Genomic DNA, 14,556 nt, shown 5'->3' with positions numbered 1-14,556 from the left:
GGACTTAGTTAAAAATCATTTGGCGTATTACTTGTAATCTTGAGCACCTCAGTATCAGAAGGCTACTGAGAAATTGGAAAGAGTCCAGAGAAGAGCAATAATAATGATGATGGGATTATAAGGATTGACCCCTGTGGAAAGACTGGGACAGTCAGTAACTTGAGCAAACAACAATAAAGGAGGACATGATGGTCCACAAGAGATTGAAAGGTATAAATTCCAACAGTGGAGAGCGATCATTTAGGGCAGAACGGAATTGCAGTGAGGACAACTGGGATGAAATTCTATAAGGGGAAAATTTAGGCTAAACAGCAGGAGAAATGTCTTGCCACTGAAAATAATTAGACTCTAGAATACTCTCCCAAGTAAGGTGGCTGTGACCCTTCAATGGTGACATTTAAACCAAGCTGGGCAAATCTCTAAGAATATCTCAGCATGTCTAGTAATTGGAGTGTGCAAGTAGGAACCAGGAGCCCATAAATTCTAACCCTGGGCTTCCTTCTCACTCTCATTATGTTAGTAGTTTGAATTATCTGGGGCTACATTCAATTGTGATGTAACTCCATGATACAGGTGGAGTTTCAATAGGGATGAATTTGACCCTGACTTATTCTTCCCATCTCAGGATAACAATATAGTATGTACCTATAAGACAGAGATACTGTGAGGATTAAGGTGCTAATGGGCTTGATTCACGCCCCCGGCACAGAAAGATGCAAATTGTACCCTCCTATGCCAGGAGAGGTGACTGCGCTGAACGGGTCACGAGAGCCATGACAGTTCAACATTGCATCAGGGTTCATACTAGGGATGTGAATGGTTAACTGGTTAACCTATAGGGGCTGGAGCAACTCCCCGCCTGCGGCAGGCAGAGAGCTGCTCTAGCCCTGTGGTAGGGCCCACCATCTCCCCCCCTCCCCCCTTATCATTTAATCAATTAAGCATATAGGCTGTGTCTACTCTGGCAAGTTTTTCCGCAAAAGCAGCTGCTTTTATGGAAAAACTTGCCAGCTGTCTACACTGGCCGCTTGAATTTTCACAAGAACACTGATGATCTCGTAAGAAATCAGTGCTTCTTGCGGAAGTACTATGCTGCTCCCGTTTGGGGAAAAGTCCTTTTGCGCAAAAGGGCCAGTGTAGACAGCTCAGATTTGTTTTGCTCAAAAAACCCCCATCGCGAAAATGGCAATCGGGGCTTTCTTGAGCAAAACTGCGTCTAGATTGGCACAGATGCTTTCCCCCAAATGTGCTTTTGCGGAAAAGCGTCCGTGCCAATCCAGATACTCTTTTCCGCAAATGTTTTTAACGGAAAACTTTTCCGTTAAAAGCATTTGCGGAAAATCATGCCAGTCTAGATGGCCAATGTGCAACTGGTTAACCGGTTAAATGGGATTTTACATCTCTAGCTCATTAGAATCCTACTGTATGGGCTGCCCAAGCAGTCCATCTCTGAGTCCAGCTCTGAGTGTTTTGCACCTGTATTAGCCAGCACTACCTGCCAGGGGGAGGAGGGATGCAGAGATTTCCTGTGGTTGCCATGGAGGCTGAGTAGCTGTAGGCACCTTTTTCTCCCCCAGCTGCTCTCTGAGCAGGCTCTGCCACTGGGGCTGAATTGAGTCTAGTGTTTGCAAGGTGATTTGTGGCTATGTGACGGAGTGGGGGGTGCTGTCTGCTCTGTAACCCCGTGTCCCACCTGCACTGTGATGTGCGATTCCCACTGATTCACCCACGTGTATTAGCTCACACACCTAGGACCAGCCTGACCAGATAACAAGGCTCTTTCCACAGGGGAGAGACAAAGGAAGGGAGGCGGAGACGAACACCTGGTTTGAGGGCAGGGTCTGGAAGCGAGGCAGTTGCTGGCTCGGAAACATGAAGGAAACAGCCTAAGCTGAGGACTGAGGGTCTAGGGGAGGAAATGGACCCCTATCCCAAGGGGTCTGAGGCTGCCTGGCCCTGACTCCTGTAAGCACATCACCCTCTCTATTCTACTGGCTGGCAGAGTCTGTTCTTGCTGCTATGGGGCTGCAGGACATGGGGGAACCCCGACTCACCGCCACAGGCTACAAAGAGTTACATACATAAATATTATTGCTATTTGCGATTAGTACTGCTCTGGCCCTTTGGGAAGGGCTAGATGACCTAATACAATGGTTCCCAACCACTGTGCTGCGGACCGGCCTGGGGCCACAAACCGCTGGCTGTTGGGCTGCAGCAACTCTGGGGGCCGGGGCTGAGGTACACCACCCAGCACCTCCCCTCCCGCTGTTGGGAGAGGCATGTCCTGCCCCACCTCTCAGCCAACCAGTGCTGGTCTGGGGCGGGGCCTCCTCCCGCCCATGGAAGAGCGGTTCACTGTGCAGCGGGAGGGCTGCGCAGAGCCCGGCACAGCAGCTGGCGGTTGGGAGGCAGCACAGGGCTAGGTGAGGGGGGTGAGGCAGGTACTGAGGGCTGTAGGGGCGGGGCTAGGGCTGGTGTACTCTGGGGGTGGGCGGCTCTAAGAGGCAGGAGGCTGGCACTGGGGGGTTCTGGGAATGAAGCTAATAGCTCTGGGGGCAAGGCTAGTACTGGGAAGCTCTAAGGGGTGGGGGGCTCTAAGAGGTGGGGGTTTGACACTGGGTGGGGCACTGGGATATCCAGGGTGGGGAGCTGGCACTGGGGAGCTCTGGGGCAGGGCTAGTAGTGAGGGGGCTATAGGGGCAGGGATGACACTGGGGAGCACTGGAGACAGGGCTAATATTGGGGTTTGGGAACTGGCACTGGGGGGAGCCCTGGAGGGTTGAGGTCAGTGGGGCTCTGGAAACAGGAGGCTGGCACTGAGGGGGTCTGGTGGTGGTGGTGGGGCTCTAAGGGGCAAGGGGCTGGCACTGAGGCATTTGGGATGGGGGGGCTGGCACTGAGGGCTCTGAGGATAGGAGGCTGGCAGTAGGGGGGTTGGCTGCAAGGGACTCTGGGGTCAGTGGCTAGACCTGGGGGGGCGGGGCTCTAGGGGGTTAGGGCTAGCACTGGGGGGCTCTGGTGGCTGAAGCTTTTTATACCATGGACAGGCAAACCCATTCACAACCTTTTAGCAGACCGATAACATCTTATTTGCATAGTTATTATTTGTATAACGAATATGCAAATAAAATGTTACCTGTCCATGATATAAAAAGGTTGGGAGCTATTGGCCTAATAGGTCTCTTCTGTCCCTAATCTGTGTGGTTATAGTAACTAACCTAGTTGAAAGAAATGTGCTTACATGCTGGAAGTGTCAACTCCTACAAAGAAAACACTGAACCCTGAGTTCAGGAGCTCAGGTCTTCGCATGCGATTAAGGATCCTGTCTCATTCCCATTAGTCAGGGGGGCGTCTCTGGGAGTCAGTAAGTCCTTAAATAAGTTCAAAAATTGGGTTGATGCTACCCTTGCTAACTCATCTGCAATTCCCCTGGCCTCCTTGCTGCTGGCTGCACTGCTGTTTATTAAATATCAGTAGTCCCACACATATCCAGAAAGCATCGGGAAGAAGTGCCCTGAAGACCAGACACTACAAAAAGCCAGAAAGAGGTGAAACAAAATGTTCCTCTCATTAGCTGTGATAGTCATTTCATTTATATGATAAAAACGTGGTTTCAGGAGGTTTGGTTTTGAAAAGGTGCTTGTTGTGGTTGAAATGAAAGAGGGAAGGTTGAAAGAGCTTGCAGGGAAGTGACAGAGGGCTGGATAAATGGAGAGCAAAACTGAATGGGCGGTAGAGATAAAGGAAGGCAAAGAGGAAAGGCAGAAAGCATAGTGGAAAGGGTCCATGACTTCAGTGGGAATTGCACGCTTGCATGCCAGGATAGAATCAGGACTATTTTGTTTAAAAATGTAATTATTTGTGATTTTTTTAAAGTCTATCAACATAAAGAAAAGCCAGCATGTAAAGACCACCCCTAACAGACAGCTTCTTTCTTTAAGAGACCAATTTAAAATATATCCCCCCACCCAGTTTCCTGTAAAAAATTGTTTGAGCTGTTGTAAAAGTCCTACCTCTACCAGGCAACCAATTTGTGCTGACTCGTCAGGTAGCTGGAGGTTCTGCTGTGGTATGTTACTCATCTCCAGTATTCAACAGTGTTTATTGCGTTGTGGTTTTTAAAAAATAGTCTTTTAATGCCCCCAATCAGCAGTTTCCTGGAGTCCTAGGCAGGAGCAAATGGCAGGGCTCTGTCACCAAAACTGCAACCTAGCCAGGAAATCATCTTAGTGGGCTACAGTATAGATCCGGATATGCTGAAAGGCACCGGAAGGCAAAGCTGTTGCCAGTGGATGCCTACTGGAGTGGATGGCTGTACCTGAAAGAGAAGTTGATCCATTCCCCTGCTTTGGAGAGGAGTATATCGTCTATAAGAGAGCCCGTTGGCTTTGCTTTAATTGAAACTCTTCATGGTGCCAGCTGGCTGTCCAACAACCTCAAGATGTGTCTTGGGCAATATTTCAAATGAAGGCACTGAAATTAGTCTGTGTTCTGTTTTTAATATATTTGGTACTTGGTTATTAATCATCATGCAGCTCTACCTTCACCGTGTCTAGAGTACTGAATTACCTAACTTCTGCCAAAAGTGAGTTGTATCATGGCCACTAAGGAAACTTATCGCTTTCTCTCTCTCATGCAATACATTATTTTCCCCGTCTTCTGGTAATTGAAGCATTTTCTCCAGTGTGCAAAAACAGAAGTGTCTTTGAGATCTAAAGGCTTAAACCCCGCACATCAATGACTTCTAGGTGCTCTCTAGTACGGACAGTTGAACACTGCTTACACCTGTGTCCTGGTGAATAGCCAGGAATATAAATGTTGCCATTTGAAAATGCAGTAATCCCAGGAGAAGTGATACAAGTTTTATATCAAAAGAGTTTTCCAAGAGGAAGCTCCCCATTTGCTCAGGTGTTTGGAAGATCAATTGCTGAATTTGCCATGTGGGCTGCTGAAGATTTGGGAGCAGAATACAAGGAAGCATGTTTGTTTCTCCTCCCTTTGGAGAAACCTAACTTTCCTCTCTCATATTAATCAGTGGCATCTAGCTCCGTCCCCCTTTTTCTGCTAATTATCTCAAGACACTTAATATTTTTGATCAATCCCAAGCCACCTTTCTATGGGCCTGGCATCAAATCAATTTATAGATCATTTAACTTGAACTGGTGAGTTAGCCACTGCCAGTTGGGCACAACGATTGATAGTAGGGTCTATTTATGCCCTCAGAGTATGACTGTCAACTGAGCCAGAAGCTCCTAACACCTCCAAAGTCTTGCTAGAAAGAATGAAAAGCATAGCCGTGACATTCCAGCTTTTTCTGTCGCTTACTAGTTTGTTTGTGGTGCATGTTATTAAATTAGCTGCCTCATGGAGGGCTCAAAGGGTTGGTAGGAGAATATGGAGTTGTTTACCCTCAGTTCAAATCCAGCTTAGGTCAGCTATAATATGAATACATCCTGGAATATAGTTTAGATTTCTAAAGGACATACCTTGATGGATCTCAGGCCAGTGCCTCACCAGCTTCGGTTGAGTCTTTGCCCTATTGAAATGAATGGACCCAGGATTCAACCCCTGGTGTCTATATCACCAAGACAACCACCACAAATGTGTTGACTACAGGCTAAGCAGAGAAACCAAACATGAAATAGACATAAATCAGTTCCCTCTTCATACCAGGAGAGCTGTGGGGTGAGGCGTGTCAGGGGAGTACCATGGGGATGCTTCTCCTCTATGTACACCCAATCAAATCTAGAAGCCTTTACTCAGTAGGGATCATCCTCCTTCCTTACTGTGGATAATGCCACTTCTATGAGGGGAATATAGGGCAAAACCTGCCTCCTACCAGAAATATTGGAATGTTTTCTTCCCTTGCAGCTTCATTAGAAAAGGATAAAGAAGGCAGTTTAGAGGGGAGTGATAGTCTAAGTGCTGGTCTGTGCTTGAAAGTTTTAGTGATATCATTATGTTGGTTAAGGTGGGAGCTAAAACTTTGCCCCGACATAGGTATTTCAGTAAAGCCCTAGGATAGGTCCAGGACTACATGAGGAGCACTTTGCTGGTATAGCTATACCGGCATCATGTACTATCAAAGCACTCCCTAGTGCGGACACAGTTTATATCCCCACCATTGCTGTTAGAGCTTAATCCAGACTCCAGCCCCATTAACCAAAACAGGCTTTGCCAGCAAAAGCATAGCTTTGTTGCTATAACTGTGTCTACACCAGGGGGGTTTCTAGCACAGCTGTGTGAGTCAGAGATCGCACCCCTAACAGACATAGCTATGCTGACTCAAGTTTATACTGTAGATCTGGCCTAGATTCAGTTCTATCAGTATAAAAGTATTATACTGCTATAGCTCATTTCCATTCCTGAATCAGAAAATTTCCATCGACTACTCGATTAGCGATAAGGAGGGGGGGTGCTCGTTACCCCTACTGTGGCTCTGCAGTTTAAATGTAGTAGGAGCTGTGTGTGTAGGCAGCTCAGCTCCTACTACATTAAAACTTCAGAGTTGCAGTGGGGTTAGCGCCTGGGGGCAGTGCAAGCTGGGAGCTAACCCCACTGTGGCTATGCATTTAAAATGCAGAGTCACAGCAGCCTCGGAGCTGGCGTGAGCTGAGACCGCTTAATCCCAGCTTGCACTGGCCTCGGAAGCTACCCCTGCTGCAGCTCTGCATTTTATATGTAGTCAGCTTGCCGGGGCTCTGCTTCTCCAATCTTTCCTTCCTACCCCCCGCACTGTGGAGATGGTGCTAGGAGGACCCTGCTTTTAAGCCAGCTCCCCCCCCAGCATCAGCTTCTGCTTCCCCCCACCCCTTGCTGCCTCTGACACAGAGGCAGTGGGGGTGGGGGAAGCGCGTAGTTGACTGCTCCCTTACATCCCTAGTACGAACACCGCTATAATTGTGTCCACAGCAGAAAGGTTCTGCTGCTTTAACTATACTGCTATATTTAGAGGCCAACCTTCCTAGTGTAAACAAGTCCTGGGACTTCGAGAGATCCAAATTCCATATCTGACTCTGCCACACTCTGCATGTGACTTTGGACAAGTCATTTCCCTCCTCCCATGCCCCCCTCCCCCCCCGTCTCAGCTGCCTCGTCTTTTATATGAAGATGGTACAGTAATATGTCGCTACATCATGAATGCATGCAAGATATTCCACAGCAGCAATGAAGATGCCTTAAATAAATAAAGGCATGATCTGGCCTGATTTAGTCCAACCTCAGGCAAAAATTTGAGTGAGAATTTGGGTTGAATAAAGACATCAGGGTTTGTCCATCTGTCAACAGAACACCTCAGTCAATGGCATTGCCAATTTGACTCACTCACAAGTATTAAAATGTTTCAAATGTGTGGAAGTAAAAAGGGAAGGGAGAGAAGGTGTAGCAGGTACAGCAGAAGTTGGTATGAATTGTGTGGTGTCTAGGCAACCGTTTCCACATGTGGAGAAATTGCTTCACCCCCAGATCCATAGAGCATGCTGAGTCATATTGACTTTTTATTTACTCTGTCTGTGTATCTCATCTGGAGCATCAAAAGGTGTCTTGTGTTTGTACTTCCTACTCTACTTTGTTCTGTTAGGGCTGCATGTTAAAGTGTACGCAAGCCAGAAGCTGGTAGTCTCTGGCAGTGTTGGAAGAGGGAGATGAGGTGAAACAATTCAGCATAGAATTGCCCAGTGCTGCTGCTGCTGAAATATCACGTTTCTGAGTTTCACTCTCAAAAGGAGTAGCGCTTTATTATTGAAACATGATCATCCTGGATCATAGGGCTTCAGAGCTCTCATACGGACATTGTTTTTCAGTCATTCAAAAAAAATCCACCTCTCAATTCAGGGCGGGAAATCCTATGCGGAAAGCACTGACAATGAGAAAACCATCAAAGAAAATCTTCAGTGCTAGGAGTTCAAGGCCTTAGAGAGAGAATACAGATCAAACTCTCAGGAATAAAATGGCTCAGAAACCCTTCCTGTGGAGTGAACACAGTCATTCCTCTCTCAGAAAGACTCTGAATCGTTACAAGGTTTTTCTGCACTAGACATTTCTCTGTATTTTGTTTTTCAGAGTGACTTATGGTCTTTGGGGATAACAGCCATAGAGATGGCAGAAGGTGCTCCTCGTAAGTAGATACACTGCCTTGGTAACTCACTCTCCTTTGTTAAGCACCAGCCACACACCACAAACTGCATATGCAGTCCCCGCTCCACAGAGAGGAAAAATCTAAGCAAGGGTGAACTGGGAGCCCAGAAGAGGGGGGTGAATGTTGAGAACTGAAACAGGAAGGCCTCTAAATGCTACAAGTCAGTGTGATCAGGTGGCTAGAGCACTGGAATGGGAGTCCAGTGATCTGGATTCTATTCCCAGCTATCTCACTGAATTTCTGTGTGATCTTGGGCAAGTACTTCAATTTCTTCTAGTTAAAATAGGGGTAAAACCAGTTCCTCTTCTTTTTAAAGCACTCTGAGGAGTATTTCAACTCTGAGTGGAAAAACATTGGAAAAGCTTTGGTGTAGTATTTCAGTGGCCTTTCTTGTGACACAAATAACAATACATCAGTTTTAACAGGTGCGTTTAGTAGAGATGTTAAGTATTGAGTAATTAACTAATAGAATAGTCGATGCATTTTGCATCAACTATTCGATTAGTCAATAGGGCACCTCCGCCTTTGAAGTGTAGCAACAGTCCTAGGGCTGTTGCTACACTTCAAAGGTGAAAGTGCTGCATGAAGCTCAGAGTCAGCTGGGGAGTCCCCTGCTGACCCTGGGCTCCACACAGCGCTACCGCTTTGAAATGCCAGAAGGAGCCTGATGCCGGGCTCCCCGCGGTGTTTCAAAGCGGCAGTGCCACACAGAGCCTGAGGTCAGCTGATCCCGGGCATTGTACGGTGCTGCCACTTTGAAAGACTGCATGCAGCCTGGGGACACCCCAGCTGGACCTGGGCTGCACGTGGCTTTTCAAAGTGGCAGTGCCACATAGAGCCCAGGATTTGGCCCCAGGCTTCAAGTGGTGTTGCCACTTTGAAGTACCCCTTCTTCTTCCCCCGCCCTTGCTACCTCTATCGGATAGAGGCGGCAAGCGGGAGGGAAGCGACTAGTCGACTATCCTGTCGACTATCCGATAAGCATTTGCTTATCAGATAGTCGACTAGTCCTTCACATCCCTAGCATTTAGGTAGTTTGTAAGCCTGTGAAGACTCCAATCAGTTTTAAGCTAGGACCTTGTTTTTTAAAAGTAACCAGGGCAGAGATCCCAGATGCATATGGAATGGCTTTGAAGCACAGCTCATATATGAGCTGTTGCCTGCACCAGTGTCTGTCAGTGCACTTAAATGCAAAGCTGCAGGTACACTTCCTTCAGAGCTAGCGCCTAACTCCGAACCAAAATGCCTGGTAAAGATACCCCAAAGCTTGGGGGAATTCAGAGCTTGATCCAAGCTCTGCAGCTCCGGCCCATTTCTGGAATCCTACCACTGGACTGGAAAGGGAGTCTTGAGCATCTATTCAAATCCCCACCCTGCAGTGGTATTTTTTTGGAGTTCTTGTAACTTCAGAGAAATTCTATCTCTAGACTCTCCACTTGCCCCTCACATATGCTTTATCTGTGAAATGCTCAGTACTTGTTCTGCTTCCTGCCGTTTAGGGTCATCCTGTCCATAGGATGGTTCAGGGTGGCTGCCCCAGGCTCTGCACTTTAGGGGCCCCCACCGTGGCTGCCTCAACTGTCCTATAAATGGGGTGGTCCCCACGTTAGCCATGAGGCCCAGGATGTCCTGGGGGATTACCTGGGGGGCAGGAGTTGGCTTGCACAGGCAGCAGCAGGAATCAGGTCCCTCAGCACTCACCACGGCAGCGGGAACTAGCACCACCAGAGAGCCTGCTCTGCCCCACTGCCCATCTCTCAGCCTACTTCGCTCAAGCCCTTTGGAGCGGACTGGCAGATGAGTAGTGGGAGTGAAACGGTGCAGGCTGTTGGGCTGATCCACCATGATGAGTGCGGGGGGGGGGGTCTAACCCCTGCTACACCCCCTGGTAATTCCCTGGGTCGCATCTTGTGAGGAGAAGGTTTGGGGAAAGGGGTGCAATGGGGACAGGAAGAGTTGGAGCCTGGGCAGGGCTTGGGGAACTGGTGGAGGGGGCCAAACAGAGCAGACAGGGTGGGGGCGTGCTTTGGAGGGGTTGCCCCAGGCCTCATACCTCTCTTCCCCATGAGGACAGCCCTCCCTGCCGTACCTAATGTATCATGTTGTACCTTTTAGCCCTTTGTGACATGCATCCCATGAGAGCTCTGTTCCTCATCCCCCGGAATCCAGCCCCACGGTTGAAATCGAAGAAGTGGTGAGTCTTGTCTTCAAACTGAAGTTCAAACACTGTATGACTTGTTTGTTGTTAGCATTAAACAATCTTTTTACAGGTTTAGGGGTCTGATTCTGTTTCCAGTGAAGTCACAGGTGTAATTTCAGTGGGTTCACAATCAGGCCCTGGTGAAAGATTGCTTTGATCTCAGCTGGGTGCACCTTGTGAGTGGGGTGACAGCTTTTCTTTGAGAGTTCTTTAATGTTGACATTTTACAGTAAAGAACTGGCTTTTCTGAAGAGGTTGATATAGCCTTAAGTCACATGACACTTCACTTGAGCGCCATTTCTTTCCAAAGAGATTCTGTTGTCAAGTGGAAATGTCTTAATTCCAAAAAGGGATAGTTTATCTTGACGGCTCAGGACTATGGAGATTTTGAACTAAATTTGGGTTTTATTTTCAAATTTTGGAATTAAAAATGCAGCAGCATCTTGAAGATAACCAGGACACTCTTAAAATACCCTTTTAAAGTCCAGCAGATGTTCTGTTATTGTGTTTATGTAAGCAGGGACCCAGTTTTTTCATCCCAAGTTCAGAGTGAGGGCCAAGGGGGAAAGTGTATGAGAGGAGTGAGTCTGACACCAGAATGCTAGTGATCCAGGTATGGAGTTGGAGGAAAAAGTGCTGCTTCTCACCCTAGTGCTGAGAACACAGGAAAGTGGGTGCACAGTTAAAGGCAGATTTTGAAGAAAAGTGAGGTCCAAGTAGCAGTGTTCCTAGGGTATGTCTGTTGTGGAAAGTGACCACCGAATTCCTTACTGCTTTTTAATTTGAACCCACCATCCAAGGAGCACCAAGGTCTCTAAAGCAAGCGCACGGGCCAAGCACTAGGTTAGGCATCTTCATCATCAGCTGGCTGTATCTTAGAGCAATGCTCATGTAAGAGAGTTTTCTTACCAGACTGAAACAGTGACCACAGTGGTGATTCAGAAGTCAGCAGAGAAGTGCAGGCTTTGTATGATATGAAGATCTGTAAAAGCGACAAGGAGTCCTGTGGCACCTTATAGACTAACTGAAGTGTAGGAGCATAAGCTTTCGTGGGCAAAGACCCACTTCGTCAGATGCATGTAGTGGAAATTTCCAGAGGCAGGAATAAATATGCAGATTCCTGCCTCTGGAAATTTCCACTACATGCATCTGACGAAGTGGGTCTTTGCCCACGAAAGCTTATGCTCCTACACTTCAGTTAGTCTATAAGGTGCCACAGGACTCCTCGTCGCTTTTGCAGATTCAGACTAACACGGCTACCCCTCTGATACATGAAGATCTGTGAAATGCACAACTTCCTTGTGATACCTGAAGTGATGCAGCTGCAAAAAGGTGTTCAGACGTGTATTCTGATGAGCTATCAGCCTCCCATCGGCTTTCTGGGGCTATGTCTAGACTACAGGCTTCTTTCGGAAGAAGCTTTATTCGGACGAGCTCTTCCGAAAAAACTTCTTCTGAAAGAGAGCGTCCACACACAAAAGCGCATTGAAAAAGTTATCTGCTTTTTTGAAAGAGAGCGTCCAGACGGATTGGATGCTCTCTCACATAAAAGGCCACCCGGAACCACTTCAGGCAGGGCTTTAGGTCACCAATTGCTTCTGAGTGCCAGTGCTGGAGCCTTGCAGAGATATGCGCTTAAAAGGACCCCTCTGGACAGACGTTTCTCTGCTTCTGCTGCGTGCTTGCCTATCTCTTCGAGGGACAGCAAAGGTCTCACAGTGCCTGCTGTGGTTGCCCTGCTTTTTTTAGATGCCACAGCTTTTCTCTTGGTGCCATGGAGCTGGAGCTGCCCCAGGGCATACGATGGCCCCACGCGGCCATGCTGTAGATTTTTCAGCACTTTGTGCCAGCTGCCTTCTTGGCCCTGCACGAGCTGGACCCCAAGCTCATTCTAGGGGCCCTCTCCCTGGGTGCGGGAGCTACACTCTGACAACCGCACCCCACAATGGAGAGGCATTTCTGGAGGCTTGACTCCAGTTCGGACTGGCTGGTCATGGAGCGCTGGGGCAACCAACCGTGGCTCCAAAACTTCTGCAAGTGGATGGCCACCTTTTTGAAGCTATGTGCCTGGCTCGCCCCTGCCCTCTGGAGATGCAACTCCCACCTGCGGCCCACCATCCCCCTGGAGAAATGGGTCGCAATCACTCTCTGGAAGCTCGCCACCCCCGACAGCTGCTGGTCAATGGGCAACCAATTCGGTGTGGGGAACTCCTCCTCGGGGCCCTCCTCATGGAGGTAAGGCACTCTCGGACTGCAGTCCCTGCATGGCGGGGGGGGGGGGGGTAGGGCGGGGGGGGGGTAGGGGAGAGAGTCCTGGAATGAGGGGACCCTCAGGAAAGGGGTGTTGGGGCCTGTAGGGGGTGGAGTGGAGATGGGGAGAAGCACCGTCCCCAGGGGGTGTGCTGTCCCACCCTCACGCAGTCCTGTTGCTGGAGTGGGTGGCCTCATAGGGAGTGGCTCCTGGGGTATTTGGGGGAGGGGAGAAGAGGGGAGGAGAGGGGGGTGGGCACCTCCCAAGGGCACAGGTACTCCCTTTCTCATTCTCTGTTTTCTGTGTTTGTGTGTCTCCTTCTGCAGGTGGGGAGGGCCATCAACTCTATCCTGCTGTGGAGGATCATCCGTCTGGGAGACCTGGACCTGATGATGGCCGGATTTGCCACCCTGGGGTTCCACTACTCTGGAGTCATAGATGGGACCCACATCCTGATCCGAGCACCAGAACATCGAGTGGCCCAGTATATTAATAGGAAGGGCTACTTCTTCATGGTGCTGCAGGCCATGGTCGATGACCGTAGACACTGCATCGACATTTTTGTCAGGTAGTCGGGCAGGGCGCATGATGCCCACATCTTTAGAAACTCGAGTCTCTACGACAAGCTGCAGGCGGGTACATTCTTCCCCCACCGTGACGTTATAGTTGGGGATATGCAGATGCCACTGTGCAGCCTACCCCCTCATGCCATGGCTTATGAAACTATATACTGGCCACCTGAACCCTAGCAGGGACCAATTTAATGCCTGCCTGAACCAGGCCCGGATCCAGGTGAAGTGCGCCTTCGGCTGCCTCAAGACATGGTTCAGGTGCCTGCTGACCCGCCTTGACATGTGGGAGCACAACATCCCCGAAGTGGTTGCAGCATATTGTGCCCTCCACAACATAGTGGAGAGGAGGGGGAAGGCCTTCCTCCCGGGGTGGGGGGCAGACGCCAGTTGCGAGGGGTGAGCCCTCCAGCAGCCACAGACAGCTGCCATCCACCAGGCTCATCAGGCTGGGGTATGTATCCGTGAGGTCCTGAGGGAAAGGTTCTCTCCAGGACCCCAGTAGCTCTCCCCAGGGCCTCCCCAACAGGGGCCTCTGGCTTGTGGCTCTATCCCTTCCCCAGCACAACCCCTTCCTTTGCCCCTTCCCTGACCTCTCAATAAACACATCTGTTTGGTTTCCAGAAAATGAAGTCTGTATTTATCTTACATTAAGAAAAGGTGGGCAGGGAGAGGGGGTCATAATCTGGAGGGGAAGAGGGGCTCATAACCTGGAGGGGGAGGGGCTGCTAGATGTGCCACTTTGGGTGCGGGGACCTCGCTGGAGTTGGGTTCTTGTGGGTCTGGGGACCACAAGGGGATGAGCAGGATGGGGGGCTGAAGCGAGATCAGGGATGGTAGGGGGGCAGCAGGAGGGGGCACAGGCATCACCTGGGGAGGAGGCAAAGGATGAATGGGCATAATAGGGGGGGCAGGAGGGTGGAAGCCAGGAACAGCGACAGCAGGCAGATGTGCCATCATGCATGACATGATGGCACACATGTTATCACACCGCTGTATGAGCTGGTCCCATGCATGGTTCTACCACTCAGAGCCCTCATGGACCTTCTTCACCAGCGTCTGCTGCATGTTGTGCAGGATGCTGACATGCTGGCACATGAGGTCTTCCTGGACCCTGGCATGCCTTCTAGTCCCCTGGGCAGTGGGGTCTGGCTCTGGTGGTGCGGCTCGGCCCTCAGTCCCAGCTGGTTCAGCTGTGGAGAACGCAAAGAGGGAGAGGGAGTCAGTCATCCATGCAGACACTGTCTCTGAGGCTGTGCCCTCCTTTGTAAGCAGTGACCAACAGTTCTTGGGGCAGAGGAGGGGGATGTCCCGTGAGTAAGGCCATGTGTGGCCTACGCAGTGGGGCATGCCTCACAGGGGACCGTGTTACCCACTTCCCAACCTCCTGACCCTGGCC

General features: G+C 49.6%; 1 protein-coding gene across 11 annotated transcripts in view; it reads left to right on the top strand.

Annotated features, from left to right (window-relative positions):
* The window catches only part of TNIK (TRAF2 and NCK interacting kinase), a 352,035-nt gene that overhangs the window by 236,741 nt on the left and 100,738 nt on the right, over positions 1–14,556 (top strand). For all 11 annotated transcript variants that reach the window (XM_075937944.1, XM_075937946.1, XM_075937945.1 and 8 more), the window contains exons 8-9: positions 8,062–8,116; positions 10,253–10,331. In XM_075937944.1, the coding sequence (XP_075794059.1) occupies positions 8,062–8,116; positions 10,253–10,331 (134 nt within the window). The remainder of the gene's footprint in view (positions 1–8,061; positions 8,117–10,252; positions 10,332–14,556) is intronic.

The sequence above is a fragment of the Pelodiscus sinensis genome, chromosome 10 (genome assembly GCF_049634645.1).
Source record: "Pelodiscus sinensis isolate JC-2024 chromosome 10, ASM4963464v1, whole genome shotgun sequence".
NCBI classification, from domain to species: domain Eukaryota; kingdom Metazoa; phylum Chordata; order Testudines; family Trionychidae; genus Pelodiscus; species Pelodiscus sinensis.
This window is presented reverse-complemented; position numbering and strand designations above follow the sequence as displayed.